Raw genomic sequence first — 18,791 nt, 5'->3', positions numbered from 1 at the left:
ATGATCACAAACTATATTTCCAGAGGCTCAGCTTCATTCAGTGCACATGATGGAGCTGCTTTGGGGGAGTGATGAGGGTTGTATAGTAAAGGAGGCTGTTGTCTGTAGGAGCCCCCTGCTTTGATTGTTGCAGAAGCTGGTAGGTGTATGGTGAATGAGGCAGGGGATTGCAGGAATGAAAAGGAGAGTCTCATGGTTTAGGCAGTTGAATGCTATCCTGGAGAACTGGATTCTGTTACTTTCAAGCAACCTTGCGGGCAGACTGTTCAGAACAAGGGCACCAAATCCCAGATTGGCAGTTGAGTTCTATACTTAGAGTTTACCAACCACTTATGAACACCTCAAGCACTATAACAGCCTAAACATGGTGTCATAGACCTCTTGATTGCTCCAATCTATCTTGTCACCTAGGCAAGTCTGCTTTTGTGATAGATGGTCACTTACACCATGAATCACAGCAGTATTCAGGTTATTTCCAGTCTGAAAGAACCAGTCACTTCCCCCAGGTCAGTTGCACTGTAGATCTCACACAAAACAACACTTGTCACCAATCCTGTAATAAACTATATATAGATTTATTAAGGAAAAGGAAATAAGTTATTTACAAGGTTACAGCAGTTAAACATATATACACAAATGAGTTATACTCTTAAATTTTCAAAAGGTGAAAGAAGCTTCTATAATGAGCATGCTCTGTTGTCTTAAAGGGCTAATCCAGGCTAAGCAGCTGGTGATTCTTTACTTTGTCCTAGAAACCTTTTCCCCCATAGTCCAAATAGCAATGAGATGCAATTCCTCCTTGTTAGAGGTTTTTATTCTATTTCCCCTTTCTTCTTTGAGCTGCAAACGCAGCTGATGGCAGGAATTCACTTGCAAGAATTCACTTGGTGGTTTTGCCCCAGTGAAGAAAGAAAACAACAAAGTATTTTGTCCTCTTTAATGTTCCACTTCAATCCATCTGGTGTCCAGGGGCCTTCCTTGTCAGGCAGATTGTAACACTTTCTGTTGGAGACCAGCATTTCACACTAGTTAATGTCTCTCTCCTTTCAGGTGATTTACACAGTTACAAAGGCTTAAAATGCCAATGCTCAAATATTACTTTACCATATGGGATACAGATCTTATCAGTGAGATTAATGCCTGAAGCAACTCACAAGCATTCAATAAAGTCTAAACACATTCTTAGAATTCTAAGACCTGTTTTAACTATGCTAATATAGAGATGAGCCAGACTGATTTCAGCTATGTATTTGTCAGTATTCAACTGAGGCATGGGGACCTTGAGATGAGCTGGCACCTGGTTTGCCAGTGTCACAATCCCTGCCTCTGCCACAGAGTTCTTATGTGATGTTGGACAGGTCACATGAACCAGATTTTTCACAAGTGGCCACTAATTGTGTATTCCTCCGTTTGTGGGTGCCTGACTTGTGACCCTGGTGTATAATTTGCAGGAGTCTTGAGCACTCAGAGTTGCAAGTGAAGTCAGTGGGAGCTGTGCTTTGAACATATAAAATGCTATATGAGGCAATGTACTCTGGGAAAAAAAAAACAGGTCCTAGTTGTCTCAGATTGGACATCCCTAATTAGTAGATTATCCTGACCTACATGTTCTGTGCCTCAGTTTCCCCTTGTGAGATAATACTGCCTCATCTCACAGGGGTATTGCCCAGGCGGAAAATTAACAATTCTGTCTTTGGAGCAGGATTTGAATAGTGTGCAGTAAAGTGTGTCAGCTTTGCAAAATGTGTTTCACCAGATCTGCTTTTTTATCAGAAAAAAGTTTCAGCCAAAAAACTTCACCCAGGTCTAGATGCACATGCAACTATAACTCTGGCATTTCTTAACTTTGAGTGCTTGACTCTGAAATTCTAATAATGTTATTGAAAGTACTGTTTTGTGTGTAACATGTATATAATACATAGCTGAATAGCCGTAAGGTGCTTCTCATGATCCTTCAGACTCTGGCAGAGTATGGAAGTTTCTCGGTGTAAATAAATCTTTAAAATACTGCCCAGATGTTATCTGGAATTTCAGTTTTTATAGGTTGTCCTCATCCTGCACTCAAGGACTGTGCTGCTGCTGTCAGACATTGGAAGTAGATTTTTGGGGGGAGGCGGTTGTGAGGCAATGCAGATTTTACAGCTGCCCTGCACCTAACCCCCCATTTACTGTGATCCCGTCAGATTGCACACTAAGCAGGGTAAGACTGGGTCAGTACTTGGATGGGATGGCGGCAACCAATCTGTGGTACTGCAAGTAATGCTGTTGGGAATTCAGAGGGCAACTCTTCCCTTGGAGTTGTCACTGCATGAGTATCACAGTGTGGTGTTACGGGGTGCTGTGTTTCTATCTTTTTCAGAAGATATTAAAAGCTGAGGTCCTGCTTGTTTGTGTTCATTAACAGTCCTGCTTGTATCACCAAGGGGGATTAACCTTGGTGTGCTGGCCAAATTCTAACAGTGAGAATTTAATTCTCCCTAACTAAATTCCGTCTTCAGTTTCACTTGCACACAGTGCTCTTTGTTATGTAGTGGTAAAACAGGAGCTGTTGAGTTTGTCTCCAGAAGTGACTGCCTTTTGATAGTGGATTAGAGTAATCCTTGACAAGTCATTAGATTCATCTATGTTTGGAAAGTGCTTTGAGATGAAGGATGCTCTATAAAAATTTAGTCTAATTATTTTTCAGAAAACTATTGGATTTGAGGTGGTTATATTGTCTCTTCTCTTCACTCCCCCATTTCATCATAACCTGAAGTAATACTGTAATTGAAACGTTCATCTGTTCTTTTACACTTCTAAACTGCCCACATGTCTTAGGTCCCCATTTAAACTGTCTTTCATTTGAACCTCAGTTTCCTAAAATCTTGGAGGGACTCTGCTATGGAGTGATGTCTTCCTTTCCAGAACACTTCATAATACAACTCATAGGCTAGGTCTGTCCAATCTGAACAGGGGGATCTTGTCTTACATGTTCTGCTTGGCCCCAGTGTAAGATCAGAGTTTTTGTTAAATTTTGACTATATTCTTGCTGATGCACAAGGCACAGATAAAGACCATCTCTGTTCTGAGGAGCTTCTGAATGCCCCTCTGAGGGAAGGCCATGCCCCCTTTGGCTATGAATTTCTTTATTGAATTCAAGTCTGTGTGAGACAAATAAGGAGTCTGATTGATTGCATTACTGCAATGCACTTCTTGTGGGGCAACCTGAGAAGGTAACTCAGATTTCAGCTAGTGCGAGTGTGGCTGCCTGCTTAATGACTAGGGTTTCACATGGAGCATGTTATACCATGTCTGTGCTTTCAGTTGGTCTCCATGGGTAAATCATGGTGTTGGCAAAGAAAACCTTTTTGTAGTTTGAATCCTGGATCTTAGAGATCATCTCTCACTCAGCTTGCCTGTGCTAGGAAAAATTGGATGCCTAATTCGCTGCTGGTGAGAACAGTGGTGAGGGCTGGAGTGTAGAAATGCTGCAGATACTGTTGCTACTGCATTGTCAAACTCTAGGCTATCCACTGTTGCGAACAACAGTGTTGCGATTTTGATGCTGAATTATGGGTACAGTTTTGCCAGTGCAGATGCTGCCTCTTTGGGGTCCAACTTGGCATTTAAGATCAGCTGGCACAGTTGAGCTCGCAGCCTTCTGGTTTGTAAGTCTGAGGTCTGGTGGTAGGCTGTTCCCAGAGGAGGGCCATTCACTCTGGAGCTCACTGCTTCTCTTGTTGCACTTGAATCTAAGACTTAAGTCTTGTGGTTAAGGCATTGGACTGAGGTTCCAAAAATCTCAGTTCAGTTCCTTTCTCTGCGAAAGACTTCAGTGCGACTTTGGGTAAAGTCACTTAAGACCAGATTTTTGAAGTTCTCAGCACCCACAACTGGAGTCAGATCTTCAAAACTGCTAAACATCCAGAAGCTCTCATGTATTTATGGTTAGACTTTCAGATCAACTTAGCACCCAACATGCTGAGCTCTCTAAAATCCATCTGTTCTGATGCCTACATGGGAAATGAGCTTTTAATTGCTCTGTGCCTCAGTTCCCGCTTTATAAAATGAGGAGAATGCTTCCTTTGTCTTGTCTATTTAGATTGTAAGATCTCGGGGACAGGGATTGTCAGTCTTACTAAGAGTTTGTATCATACTTAGTACAGTGAGGTCCCAACCTCCTAGAACAAACTCATCTGTATTATCTTTATTATTTTATTACTGTCATCTCAGGAAAAGCTTTTTGGTGTGTGGAAGAAGTGTTTGAGGGTTTTCCCTTTGAGGGTGGAGAACAGGGAGTCCTTTTGGCATTGATTTGGTCATAGATGTAGACGACCTTAGTGTTCATACATGCACCTAAAGGCTGAAATGGATGCTTTTCATTATTGGTCTTTTTCCAATTTTATTAAAAAAGAATACGGAAAATTTTTCTTTTAAAAGCAAAAAGCATATGGAAAAAAAATGCCATATTCTGAAGGCTCCTGCAAGCCGTCCTATTTAGGAAGTGTGAATTTATGCATTAAGTTGCCGGCCCCTGCTCAGAGGAAACTGAATGTTCGTCAGGATTAACAGAACCTTTACATGAGGAGTGTGAAAATGGGTTGTCAGCATAACAAATGTGTTCCTGTTGTTCTCAGTTTTGCAGCTCATGCTGTCGATGTGTCTTTTTTAATGTTTATTATTTATTTACATGGTGCCAGTTATGTGCTAAGGGCCTTTACAGACAAAGAGCCTGATTCTGAACTCACTCACACAGTTAAAACTTCATTGACATAAGTGGAGTTACTCCCAGTTTACATAGTGGTCAGATCAGGCTCTGAAGTATCCTTTCGCTCATGGGTATGGCTAGGGCCTTTTGAGTCAATGTAGGGAGAGGCTAAGGCTTGGCTACACTGGCACTTTACAGCACTGAAACTTTCTCGCTCAGGGGTGTGAAAAAACACTCCCCGGAGCAATGTAAGTTTCAGCACTGTAAAGTGGCAGTGTAGACCGTGCACCAGCATTAGTAGCCACGCTCTCAACACTGGTAGCTACTTCCCTCATGGGAGTGCTTTAACGATGGTAGTGAAGACATACCTGTAGACTGCCACTGTCTGGGCTATATCTGTTCTGTGGATAAAAAGAAGACTTCCGCCTCCAGGGCTGTCAGTCAGGGACCTTTCTTCAGAGCTAATTATCTGTATAAATACTAGTCTTGCAAAATTGTGCCCTTCCAGGGTGATCAAATGACTTTTTAAAAAAAATAAAAAATTAGTAAGTAAAATCATTAGTCTAGTCATCAATAATCATTATGGCAAAGGATGAACAGTAAATCTAATAGGAGTACTTGTGGCACCTTAGAAACTAACAAATTTATTTGAGCATAAGCTTTCATGTGTTACAGCCCACTTTGTGGATGCAGTGGAAAATACAGTAGGAAGATAGATAGATATACACACACACAGAAATTGAAACACAATGGGTGTTACCATACACACTCTAACAAGCGCATCATCAAGGATCTACGACCTATCCTGAAGGATGATTCATCATTCTCACAGAACTTGGGAGACAGACCAGTCCTTGCTTACAGACAGCCCCCCAACCTGAAGCAAATTCTCACCAGCACCCACAGACCACATAACAAAAACACTGACCCAGGAACCTATCCTTGCAACAAAGCCCGTTGCCAACTCTGTCCACATATTTATTCAGGGGACATCATCTTGGGACCTAATCACATCAGCCACGCTATCAGAGGCTCGTTCACCTGCACATCTACCAATATGATATATGCCATCATGTGCCAGCAAATGCCCCTCTTCCATGTACATTGGCCAAACCGGGCAGTCTCTACGTAAAAGAATAAATGGACACAAATCAGACGTCAGGAATTATAACATTCAAAAACCAGTCAGAGAACACTTCAATCTCCCTGGTCACTCAATTACAGACCTAAAAGTCGCAATATTACAACAAAAAACTTCAAAAACAGACTCCAGCGAGAGACTGCTGAATTGGAATTAATTTGCAAATAAAGACTGGGAGTGGATGGGTCATTACACAAAGTAAAACTATTTCCCCATGTTTATTCCTCCCTTCCCTCCCCCCATCACTGTTCCTCACAACTTCTTGTCAACTGCTGCAAATGGACCATTTTCATTACCACTACAAAAAGGTGAGTTTTTTTCTCTCCTGCTAGTAATAGCTCACCTTAACTGATCACTCTTGTTAGTGCGTGTATGGTAACACCCATTGCTTCATGTTCTCTGTGTGTATATGTATATATATCTTCCTACTGTATTTTCGATTGCATGCATCCAATGAAGTGGGCTGTAGCCCACGAAAGCTTATGCTCAAATTTGTTAGTCTCTAAGGTGCCACAAGTGCTCCTATTCTTTTTGCTGATACAAACTAACATGGCTGCTACTCTGAAACAAGTAAATCTAATGCCAGGATTGTATATTTGCAGGATTTTTTTTGCCAGGCTGATAATCGTATATAAATAGTAGAGAGAGAAAATTACTTGAAGTTCATGAACAGAAGGATAGTGTGGCAGTGAATGATCTAGTTCCAATTTCTTTGCTTAATTGGTGTGGCCCTTCTTTGATATCCATATCCTAGAGGAACTACAGGGAAAACTATGTGCAATGTATCTCCTCTACATCTTATTTGAAGTGTCCAGTGAACAATACTGATGTGTTCATCCAGTACCACTTGCACAACTAAGGGTACGTCTACACTACGGGATTATTCTGATTTTACATAAACCAGTTTTGTAAAACAGATTGTATAAAGTCGAGTGCACGCGGCCACACTAAGCACATTAATTTGGCGGTGTGCATCCATAGTCCAAGGCTAGCATCGATTTCCGGAGCGTTGCACTGTGGGTAGCTATTCTGTAGCTATCCCATAGTTTCCACAGTCTCCTCCGCCCCTTGGAATTCTGGGTTGAGATCCCAGTGCCTGATGGGGCAAAAATCATTGTCGCGGGTGGTTCTGGGTAAATGTCATCAGTCATTCCTTCCTCCGGGAAAACAACGGCAGACAATCATTTTGCTCCCTTTTTCTCTGGATTGCCCTGGCAGACGCCATAGCACGGCAGCCATGGAGCCTGTTCAGCTTTTTTTTTTTTTTTTACTGTCACCGTATGTGTACTGGATGCTGCTAACAGAGGCGTTACTGCAGCGCTACACAGCAGAATTCGTTTGCTTTTGCATGATAGCAGAGACAGTTATCAGTCGTTCTGTACCGTTTGCTGCCATTGTAAATTGGCAGTAAGATGACAGTTATCTGTCGTTCTGTACTGTCTGCTGCTATCATGGGTGCCCCTGGCTGAGGTTGGCCAGGGGCTCAAAGGCAAAACTGGGAATGACTCCCCGAGTCAATCCCTCCTTTATGGTTTCTAAAAATAGTCAGTCCTGCCTAGAATATGGGGCAAGTGTACTAGAGAACCAGTATGTCAGAGAGCACAGCTGCTCCGTGTCAGATCCCGCAGAAATGATGAGCTACATGCCATTCATGGGGGGAGCCCCTGCAACAACCCCACCTGTTGCTTCCCTCCTCCCCCAACCTTCCTGGGCTACCGTGGCAGTGTCCCCCACATTTGTGTCATGAAGTTATAAAGAATGCAGGAATAAGAAACAGTGACTTGTTAGTGAGATAAAATGAGGGGGAGGCAGCCTCCCGCTGCTATGACAGTCCAGACAGGACATTAAGTGGTGCGGAGGGGAGGAGCCCAGTATCCCGCTGCTATGATAGTCCAGGCAGTACAGAATCTTTTCTTTACACAGGAAAAGGAAGGGGCTGATGGAGTTCAGCCACCAGTTGCTATGATGAGGACGGTTACCAGCCGTTCTGTACCATCTACTGGGAATGACCAAGAATCATTCCTATTTTTACCCAGGCGCCCCCGGCCAGCCTCACCTGAGGCCAGCCAGGAGCACTCACGGGCTGATGGTGACGACGGATACCAGTCATATTGTACCGTCTGCCAGCAGGAAGGGGAGAAGAGCGGATACTGCTCTGCACTCCTGCAGCATCGCGTCTACCACCAGCATTCAGTAGACATAGGGTGACATTGAAAAAAGTCAAGAAACGATTTCTTTCCCTTTTCTTTCACGTGGTGGGGGGAGGGAGTAAATTGACGAGCTATACCCTGAACCACGCCGGACAATGTGTTTGAACCTACAGGCACTGGGAGCTCAGCCAAGAATGCAGATAGTTTTTGGAGACTGCTGTGAACTGTGGGATAGCTGGAGTCCTCCCCTCCCTCCCTCCATGAGCGTCCATTTGATTCTTTGGCTTCCCGTTACGCTTGTCATGCAGCACTGTGTAGCCTGGAGATTTTTTTTTTCAAACGCTTTGGCATTTCGTCTTCTGTAACGGAGCTCTGATAGAACAGATTTGTCTCCCCATACAGGGATCAGATCCAGTATTTCCCGTACGGTCCAGGCTGGAGCTCTTTTTGGATTTGGGACTGCATCGCCACCCATGCTGATCAGAGCTCCACACTGGGCAAACAGGAAATGTAATTCAAAATTTCGCGGGGCTTTTCCTGTCTACCTGGCCACTGCATCCGAGTTCAGATTGCTGTCCAGAGCGGTCACAGTGGTGCACTGTGGGATACCGCCCGGAGGCCAATACCGTCGATTTGCAGCCACACTTACCCTAATCCAATATGGTAATACCGATTGTAGCACTACTCCTTTCGTTGAGGAGGAGTACAGAAACTGATTTAAAGAGCCCTTTATATCGATATAAAGGGCCTCGTAGTGTGGACGGGTGCAGCGTTAAATCAGTTTTACTCTGCTAAAATCAGTTTAAACGTGTAGTGTACACCAGGCCTGAGGGCTTATCTGCACATCCAACGCTGCAGTGACACAGCTGCACCACCGTAGCGCTTAGACTATGTCTACCCTAGAGAGCTTACGTTGGCACAGCTATACTGATGCAGCTGCGTTGCTGTAAGATCCTCTCTTGTAGAGCTCTCCTGTGGACATTAATCTACCCCCAATGAGTGGCGGTAGCAATGTTGGCAGGAGAAGCTTTCCACCAACACAGCGCTGTGCACACCACTGCTTATGCCAGCATAACTTATGTCGCTTAAGGAGGTAGAATATTCATATCCCTAAGCGACATAAGTTTTGCTGACATAAGTGGTAGTGTAGACATAGCCTTAGTGAAGAGACTGCCTACGCTGACAGGAGGGCTTCTCCCCAAGAGGCAGTAGCTATGTCAGCGGGAAAAGCTCTCCCATCAACCTAGCACCCAGGATTAGGTCAGTGTAACTGCATCACTCGGGGATATGGACTTTCCATACCCCTGATCAACATAGTTGTACCAGCGTAAGTCTGTAGATCAGACCAAGCCTAAGGGCTGGTCTACACTATGAGGAGGTGGGGGTGATTGATCTAAGTTATGCAACTTCAGCTGCATTAATAACGTAGCTGAAGTCGACGTACTTAGATTTACTCTACCATGGTGTCTTCACTGTAGTGTGTCAATTCCCCTTGCACTTCTCGTTGAGGTGGAGTACCGGAGTCAACGCTAGAGCAATGGGCGGTTGATTTATCGCATCTGTACTAGACATAACTCAACCCCCACTGGATCGATCGCTGCCTGTCGATCCAGCCCGTAGTGTAGATAAGCCCTCAGACAAAGTGCTGTGAAGTGTACTGAGGTGGGCAGATAGTTTTGTTGTTAACTGTTGGGTCCTTCACCTTGCTGCACTAACAAACCTTTATTTATCTCAAGTCTGTTTTATGCCAATTTTCAGACCTTTCAAGTTACAGTAATTTCAATAAAGTAAAATTATTTTAACTGCTTTATCCTAATCTTTGATAAATGAGAAAATGTCCCACTTCTTATTCGGTAATTGATCTTGTCAGGTTTATTAAGTATGTTTAGCTTTAGCTCACCACATCTCTGAATCCATCCATCATTTAGCCTACAGGGATTAATGTAGGACTCTTCGCTGCGCAGAATCTCCTGTTTAAACACAGAGCCAGAGCTCTGCATTTCCTGCTGCTAAGCTGGAAGTGTAGACTTGGGAGCAACCTGGGAGTTAGGGGGTATTGAAGGTTCTACAGAAATGTGAGGGAGAGTTACGCAGCTGCTGGAGTGGCAACAAAAGTAGCCTAGCTGTCATCCTTTCTATGTGGGGAGCAAACTCCATGTACCGATGGCAATCAGAGATTCACTTGAAGGAGGAGAATGATGACTTCTAATTTAAAGGAGTGGGCCTCTTCTGGAAATATTTTGTAATAGACTTTTGTTTTGGGGAAAAAGAGGTGCGGCAATGGAGAAGAGATTCTTAGATGCCTGGGGAGCAGGGACCAGTTCAGTGCTTTGCCTGCTTCCAAACAATCACTGAAGGGCTGATAGCTCAGACGCTTGCACTATAAAGCTGTACTCTAACAAGCAACTTTCTCTCCTGTGTGTGTGATCTGCAGGTGACTCGGAGTGAGATGAAACTGTGTGTTCAGCAGGAGTTTGACACTGTACGGCAGCTGGTCTGTGAGGAGGAACGGAAAGCTCTACACCTAGTGGACCTCCAGGAAGCGGTGGCCACTGCTCATGTGACAGAGGTGCTGGCAGAAATCAACATCCACATGGCAAAGCTGATGACTGAGATGGCAGAGATCAGAAGGCAGCTGAACACCTTCAATGAGTTAGCCCTGCTCAAGCCTGAGGTAAAAACTAAGAGCAGATGAAATGATTATGGCAGGAGGCAACACAACATTGTGATGGATGCAGGAAAGAAGTCTCCCCTGTTGCATATGTCAGCATTAAAGATGCCCACAAATGCCACCAGATGTCTGAGGTGATAAGCCAAGATGCAAGTACAGTAATAGTGCAGGATGAGTTGTGCGGTCATATTGAATACCCACATAAGTGGTTAAAGGGGCACAAAGCCAAATGCCTGTAACCACTTAATAGAGGATTTCTAGTGTACTGCAGTTGTAATTTTTGAAGTGTGCTATTGCTTCATAAAACATCTAGAGAATCCTTTAACATTCTTGTAACATGGCAAACAAGTAGTGAGCTTCAGGGTTATAATAGCCAGCCAGCCTGCCCTCACCCTCACCACTCCCGGGATACCCATTTTTTGCATAGCAGGGCTATTGTAGATATAACAGTGCATGTGCGCTCCTGGGAAAATGAAACACCTAGGACAGTGGTATTTAAACTCCATGTAGATCTCACAGGGTCTGTGTTTGATCAGCACTCTTCTTCCCCTACCTGGGTTCTGAGTTTGGGATTGGATAAACAGCCACCCAAAATTCATCTATAGCCAAACTCCTTGAGTGTGCACACCTGAACTAAAAAAATCTCATGTAACTGGCATTTCTGCTTCTAGTCCTCATTTGAATCCCGAAGTACAAAGATGGGAATGGAGGCAGGGCAGGGGGGATTATGGTTGGGGCAGGGAAAGAGGAAGCATATTCAAACACTTCAAATGTGTACAGCTTCAGTACTAAAAGCCTGTAATGGGTTTTTTGTTTGCTGTTGTTTTTAACCCAAACCAATTTGCGTCTTCCTTGTCTATCTCTTTACCTATCAATTTATGTTTCCTCTGTCTTCAGAACTGTAAAAGCTTCATAAAACACTAGCTTTTTGGAGTATTCATTACAGGGTGAATGAAATTCCTGTAACTGTCTAGACCATATAATGATATGGTAACTTGATATATGCCTGCTAAGGGAAGCCCATTTTTCATATGTGGACTCCTAGGTCGGTGTGTACATCAGTGTGGAATTATGTTGCTTTTGTTACAGTATCAACCAAAGGCCTGAACCAAGATCAGAACCCCTTTGTGCTAGGCACTGTACACTTAGTAAGAGAGAGTTCCTGCCCCAAAGAGTTTGTAATCTAATATTGAACACCTTTATAAGGCCCACAGGTTTGGAAATACAGGTTTGCAGTTTAAAGATGTATGGTTTTAATTCACATAAAATTTCTTTTAATCATCTTCATAGATGGTGGTTGAAATTCAGCCCTGGTGAAACTGTAGCTACTTCACTGGCATTACAGCAGGGATGAATTTAAGAAACTCAGGTTGGAAAGAATCCCAGCAGGTCAAGAACTAAAACATGAACTTTTTGTGATGCTCTGGGAACAAATTAATTCTGCTCAATATCTTTTGATGCAATTGCACCTGTAATGCAAAGGGAACGGAAGACACTCTGATAGTTGAGTTGAATCAACAATCTTTCGTTGTTGGTACCACTAGTGCAGGGATTCCCAAACTTGGTTCGCGGCTTGTTCAGCGTAAGCCCTTGGTGGGCTCCGTGACGCTTTGTTTACCTGAGTGTCCGCAGGTACGGCCGCTCGCATCTCCCAGCTGTGGTTTGCCATTCCTGGCCAATGGGAACTGCAGGAAGCAGTGTGGGGCCAGGCCACCGCTTCCCAGGCAGACCCAGCTGGGAAATTGAACTGGGAAATATGGCTGGAGCAAGTTCTTTTCTGGCTATACTCTCCTTCCTGGGAGCCAGGGGAAACAGAGTGTACATTAGAAAGGTTAGAGTAACCCTGAGGCTAATGTAGTTTTTCTGAGGGCCAGACATAGCTCTGCCAAACCCAGAACACAGGGAACTCAAAGAAAGTTTGAAGCCACCTTTGCCCCAAGCACAGCAATTGCGAAGTAGATGTAAGAGTGCTACTGATCTGCTTTGGTAATCTTATACTCACTTTGCATTCCTTTGTATAATTGTATATGACTACATCATGTGCAAGGCAGTGATTGAATCAAGCCTAAAAAGCCAAATTCTGTTCTTGGTTACAACTGTGCAACCCTAGTGGAGTCAACAGCTTGCACAGCCTCAACAAGGGCAGAATTTAGTCCCCTACTTTAGAAACAATGGAGCAAATCAGTCAGTGTTTAGAATCCTTTAACTTCAGTGCAGTTACACCTGAGGTTGAGTTGTCCCACTGTGTGCCAGAAACTGATGTTTGGATTCACTGGCAGAACAGCATGACTTCTGGTAGGGTTGTGAATGAATTTGTGTCTGGAGTCTCCGTGCTTAGTTGTAGAATTCAAAGTGAATAGTCAACTCCTCATTATTCTTTTGTAAATAAATATGGTTTTGTAGAATTTTCAACATTCCAGTGAAAAGTAGGTGTGGGGGAGGAAATGGGGTGTTCTCTCTAAATGAATAAGCCTGGCCCTGTGGAACTTGCAGCCTAGTGTTGGTACCTGAAAACCTAAAAGTGAAACTGATTAGAAACCCAATTGTGATGTCATTTACACTAAAGTAAATCTGGAGAGCAGAATTTGACCTAACTATAAACAGAAGTGAAGGTCCAAGCTGAGAGAAATGAAAGGAACTAGAGAAATAGCATCAATAAGTAATAAGAAAATTAAATCAAATGTTTTGGAATTCTATTAATCTAAGGTTAGGTTAGTAAGCTAGGAAAAAGAACATGCTTTTTAAAAGCCTTACTGTGCTTTTAGCCTGACCATGGCCCTTAAACTTTTCTCTGTCTGTGGTTGGAAGGCTGATTGTTACGTGTCAATCTTGGGTGCAGCAAGAACAAACCAAAGTCTGCTTCAGCAGATGGGCGGTTGGTTACTGACCTCTGATACACAGGTGAAAGATACTGGGGTGAGCAACCAAATTTGGGCATGATTCTTTGCTACAGTGGATGGTTGATGTGGAAACATTTCTGACGGGATGCAGAATAATAACTGGACTTGGGGCAGAGGACAGTCCACACAATCGCCACTTGTGCATATGTCCTTAGCTTTGCTTACAGATAATTTTCTTCTTTATAATTATCTTAGGTAATGTCAAGTTTTTGTCCATCAGGTGTCAGCTGTTCTATAAGGCAAATGATTTAAGCATTTAAAGATGTATTGAGGTATGCTGTAGAGATATAGTTGTCTAGTTATGAAAATCATGAAATTGCATGACTACTTTGGTTTATATACTATTCCCTATCAGACTGTCCAAGCAATCAGAAATCAAAGCTTGCTTAACATAGCTCTTTTCTTTTGCTTTTCCCTAGGGAAAGGTGGTGGAATGGGAGTGTTGTTTATATATCCCTATTGTGGAAATACTGCAATTGGCATGGAATTTGTGACTGATATCATTGCAATGCTCGTGCTGTATTAACATCTGATGTAAATAGTTGTACTGCTCTGTATTGAATGAATAGCTTTAATGAAGACTGACTGATTCCTTCTCGCACCAGTTTTACATCTGTGTACTTTCATTGACTTCAATGGAGCTATTTCTTATTTATCAGTATATGTGAACTGCAAATCAAGCCTAGCATGTTTTGCTTTATATGCAGTTACAACTTAAACTCCCCCATGTATATATAAATCTAGACTATCAGATGCTAGGTAATATTAGGCCCTTGTGTATTTACATACTGTCTGCTTCCACACATACTGGATATCTAATCAACCTGTCTGTGTAGCAGGTAACAGGAAGGTGTTATCACAAAGAGATTGCATTGAGCCTGATTCTCCTTTGGTGCAAGTGGGAGGAAAATGGGGCCTAAAGGATGTGAAAATATTTCAGCTGTATTGGAAGTTGATGTGATTGTGTACTGCTGCGAGATATTGGACTACGTAGGCCTTATAATAAACAATGACCTGTCCCTCTTGATCGCTGGTCAAGCCAAGCCTGTGACTTTTCAATGTGATCACGATGACCTCAGCTGTTTGAGTATAAACACTTTCCTGCCTTTAAAGACAGCCAGCCTTGAATGTGCCTGTGCAATACTGTAGAAAAAAGCTTACTAAAATGTTTGCGTGTATCTGAAAAAACAGTTTTCAAAGTGCTGTACCCAACACAGCTTTTGTTTTTGTTTTTCCTGCAGAGCAACGATGAGGAACCCAGGTAAGAGTACTTCATTTTTCTGCTCGTCTGTAATGTCTGAAATTCAATTTGAAAAGCAACACGTCTTTAGACTAAAGATTGTGAGAAGCAGCATAGTCCAATGGCCTGATCATGGGACTGAAATCCAGGAACACTAGCGGTCTAGTCCTAGTTGTGCCTCTGACTCCCTCCACAGTCTTAGGCAAGACTCTTCCGTCAGAATATTCAAACTTAGGTTCCTAAAGTCAGGCAGCTAACACCATAGTTAAGCGCTCTAAATACATGGCTTGATATTCAGGGATCCTTAACACCGGCAGCTCCCGTTAGCTGCAGGTATACCTGGATTTGGCCTAGTGTTTGTTTTGGAACCTGTTTTAATATAATATAATTCTATTTCTATAGCAATCCAGGCAGGGCAAAAATTTATGAAAGCTCAGTGACTGTAAAAGAAGCTGTCATCCTGGCCTTACCCAATGCATTGCAATATAAAACTATCTACCTATAAAGCAGTTTTAAAGCATATGAATGTGTGCACCACCACCCTTTACAAGAAGGATCAGACCTGCTAGACTGAATGTCACAAATACTATACTTTTCATAGGGATTCTCCTTTTAGCTCTGGTTGAGTAGGGGCTTGTGCTTTTGGAGCAGGAAAACTTGAGTTTATTCTTAGCTTGTGGCCATTGTTGTAGACAAACTTCTCACTTTGTTGTGGGACAAAGTAAACTGAAGGGGCCCAATCTCCTTTAATCTCATGTTACAGAGGTGAACAAGTACAATGAGAATCAGTGGATGCTAACCTCTGTGGTTACTGTTACATTATGTAACTCTTATTCAGTCCTAAATTAAATACGTTTACCTTCTTAAAATGAAAAAATACATGCATGCTGAAATGTTAAATCCAAGAATTAGAAAGAAGAGGGGAAGTGAATTGTTGAATATAGGGGTTGGTCCATTATCATGTCTTCAACAGTGGCCAGAGAAAGGTACAAGAAACCTTCCAGAAAGCAATTATGGAATAACCAACTCATTGCCCTAACAAGGAAAGTGTCTTCCTACCCCCCATTATTTAGAAGTGGTCTTATGTCCCAAAATGTGAGGCTTTATAACCTTTCCAAAACTTGGTTATTTCTTTAATTCTTACTATCACAATTCTGAATATTCTTACTATCCAAATAAATGTCCAAAAATTCTAATCAGCCTGCAAATTTTTGCCTTCTGTGTGGGTTTCTCTTGGGTGCCTGAGCTACTGAACTCCAATTACATTGTCTCTCTTTTAGAACCTGTTTTGGATTGCATTATAACTATTTTTGGTATGTTGTGCTTCTTGTTTTTCTGATTACAGCATTCTTTTGCGCAGATCCACCTGCAGGGCAGAATCTAGGAAATGGGGAAACATCTGAACAATGTCAGATGCAACGATTGGAAAGTCCTGTTTTCTCGATTAACGTTATTTTAGACAGCCCTAGTTAGTGCAGGCTGATAAGGCTTGTTCTAAGTCTTCCTCTTCTTGCCCCCTATAGCTCCAATTTGATCTGCACACAGGATGTCTGGTTTAATTCTGTATGGGGCACTTGGCATTCCAATACAACCTTTAAGGATATTGTTATTTACAGACTGCCACTTCATTGACACTCAGGAAAGTATTACATGTATGCTAATAGTCTTCAAAAGACTTGTAGCATTCTACATATGTAGGAACCTAAATGAACAGTTGACTCTGTGGATGGGCTCAGTGGGGGAGTATGGTAAGAATGAACAATTTAAGATAATGGGATGATAGAGATAAAGCAGATCTTCATGTTCTATTAGCGTTGAACTTTTGGTCTGGCTGCAGATGGTTTAGTGTCATTTCAAGATTGCCGCCAGTAGGTAACAAACAGTGTTAAGTTGTTAGAACCCAATGACGCGTTGCTGCCTCCATGGAGATGCCCTGGTGGCCTCATTGGTACTGATTAGTTTGTTTATGTTGAGCTTCTGTCTGACTGGATCTGTTGTAACTAACACTTCGGTGCCAGCTGTTGCTGTTCTTATTCATTCATTTATGACATTCCCTTCACCGTCAGTGAAAGCCTACTGCATCTTGTTGACAAAGGTGTTGATAAAAATTTTGGAATGCAGCTTAATTTAAGAGAGAGATCAGGAGAGGCAACAACGCATCTCTAAAGGTGGGGGGGAGGGGAGTATAGTTTAAAAATAACACTATGAATTGCTATTCCAATTCTTGCACCAGCTTGGATTGCCTGGAGCCCAGGGCAAGTAATTTTGTGCCTGTTGTTATTAGACCATTCCATGCAGTGTTCACATTCTCTCTCAATGGTGTTAATAACCCAAAAAAACTATGGCCGCACGGTGGTGCACTGAAAATGTGGGAAAAGTGTAGAATTGACTTTAATATCAGAATAACACAGGGGTTACTGTGCTGATTATTGTCTGGTTTATAAAAACCTCAATACTTTCAACACATCTGAAGCTGCTGCAAAGTCAAGGGTACCTGAAGCAGATTTTAGGTCCAATGTGCCATGGAGTAAATGAGACCTTGTGCATGGACTGAGGCAGCTGGCCATGAGTCTGTCTACTCCAGCAGAGGGAGAAGTAGCATCAAAGGCCACCTAGACCACTGAAGCAGAGCCACAAGAATAATTGGGTTCAAAAAAGAATTAGTTAAGTTCATGAAGGATAGGTCCATCAGTGGTTGTTAGTCAAGATGGTCAGGGATGCAAATCCATGCCCTGGGTGTCCCTAAGCCTCAGACTGCTGGACACTGGGACTGGATGACAGGAGATGGATCACTTGATAATTTGTCTGTTCTGTTCATTCCCTCTGGAGTGTCAGCACTGGCTGCTGTCAGAAGACAGGATACTGGGCTAGTTGGACCATTGGCATGACCCAATACGGCTATTCTTATGTGTTGGCCCAGGGAGTAGGAGAGGCCTCAGCTGGTCCAAAGAGTTGTGCTGGTGGAGAGAGGTCTCAGCTTACGTATGGGTGGCCCTTTCCACTACCACCCCAGTTAAAGAGTGACAGGACTGTCAAGGCCTCCATATAAGAGTATTGCTAGAGGCTAGACTGCCTTAATCTAGCCCATGTACAAGTTCACATGTGTGTTTGATTTTTAAAAAGACTTTATCCATGTTCTTTGTGGATACTAAAAATTTCATCAAAGAAAAGAAGAGTCCTTGTGGCACCTTAGAGACTGACGAATTTATTTGGGCATGTAGCAGAGTGGATCTCTGCTCCTGCCCTGAAGGGGTTAAAACCAGCCCTGGATAAGGGCTGGGGCTGGAGAAAGCAGCCTAGGCTGGGCTGATTGGGGAAGTGGCAGCAGCTGGGGCCATGCCCCAAACTGAGCAACAGGCCCTTATATAAGGGCAGAGAAGCCAGGAGCCCAGACAGTTTTTCTCTGTGTTCAGAGAGAGAATGGCCTGGAAGCTGAGATAAGGTACCTAGGGTGAAGCAGGGCTGGGGAAAGGCAGAGGAGCTGGGGAGCTCCTGCCCGGAAAGCCCCAGGCTGCGGCCTAGAATTAGGCCAGGAGGTACTGGGGTTGCGCGGTGCAACCCAGGGGTAGGCCAAGGCAGCAGGTCCAAACCCCTTTGCTGATGATGAGTGGCTGATACTGCAGTCTGCCCCAGGGCGTGAGGCTAGACAATGACTGGCAGTAGCCAATACTGAAGCAAAGTGGGGATACAGGGTGGGGGGTTCCCAGGGAAGGGAAACCCCTAAGAAAGAGGAAGGGGTTACTGCCAGGGGGCAGAACCCCACATAAAAGGGGCACCGAGGTCCAGGGAGGGACACAGGGCCAGTAGCCGAACGGCAGATCACCGGCCTGCAGAGGGTGCTCCGAGCTGGAATTTGAGCTAATTCCCATGACAACCAGCAGGAGGCGCTGCGGGGGTGAGTCCGCCCAGTTACAGGGCATAAGCTTTCATGGGCTAAAACCCACTTCATCAGTTGCATCTATGAAGTGGGTTTTAGCCCACAAAAGCTTATTCCCAAATAAA

The 18,791-nt window shown here is 43.4% G+C and overlaps 1 protein-coding gene across 17 annotated transcripts in view; it reads left to right on the top strand.

Annotated features, from left to right (window-relative positions):
* The window catches only part of TRIM44 (tripartite motif containing 44), a 168,119-nt gene that overhangs the window by 36,310 nt on the left and 113,018 nt on the right, over nucleotides 1-18,791 (top strand). For 16 of the 17 annotated variants that reach the window (XR_004000059.1, XR_004000058.1, XR_004000057.1 and 13 more), the window contains 2 exons: nucleotides 10,413-10,652; nucleotides 14,791-14,810. Coding sequence is in view for 12 of the 17 variants with exons in the window: in XM_030560040.1 (XP_030415900.1) it covers nucleotides 10,413-10,652; nucleotides 14,791-14,810 (260 nt within the window). In the remaining 5 variants the exon portion in view is untranslated. Of the gene's footprint in view, nucleotides 1-10,412; nucleotides 10,653-14,790; nucleotides 14,811-16,134; nucleotides 16,382-18,791 lie in introns of those variants that run through there. The other variant, XM_030560045.1, reaches the window with a different exon arrangement.

This window comes from Gopherus evgoodei, chromosome 4 (assembly GCF_007399415.2).
Source record: "Gopherus evgoodei ecotype Sinaloan lineage chromosome 4, rGopEvg1_v1.p, whole genome shotgun sequence".
Lineage (NCBI taxonomy): Eukaryota > Metazoa > Chordata > Testudines > Testudinidae > Gopherus > Gopherus evgoodei.
The sequence above is the reverse complement of the archived record's forward strand: the minus strand, read 5'-3'. Positions and strand labels throughout refer to the sequence as shown.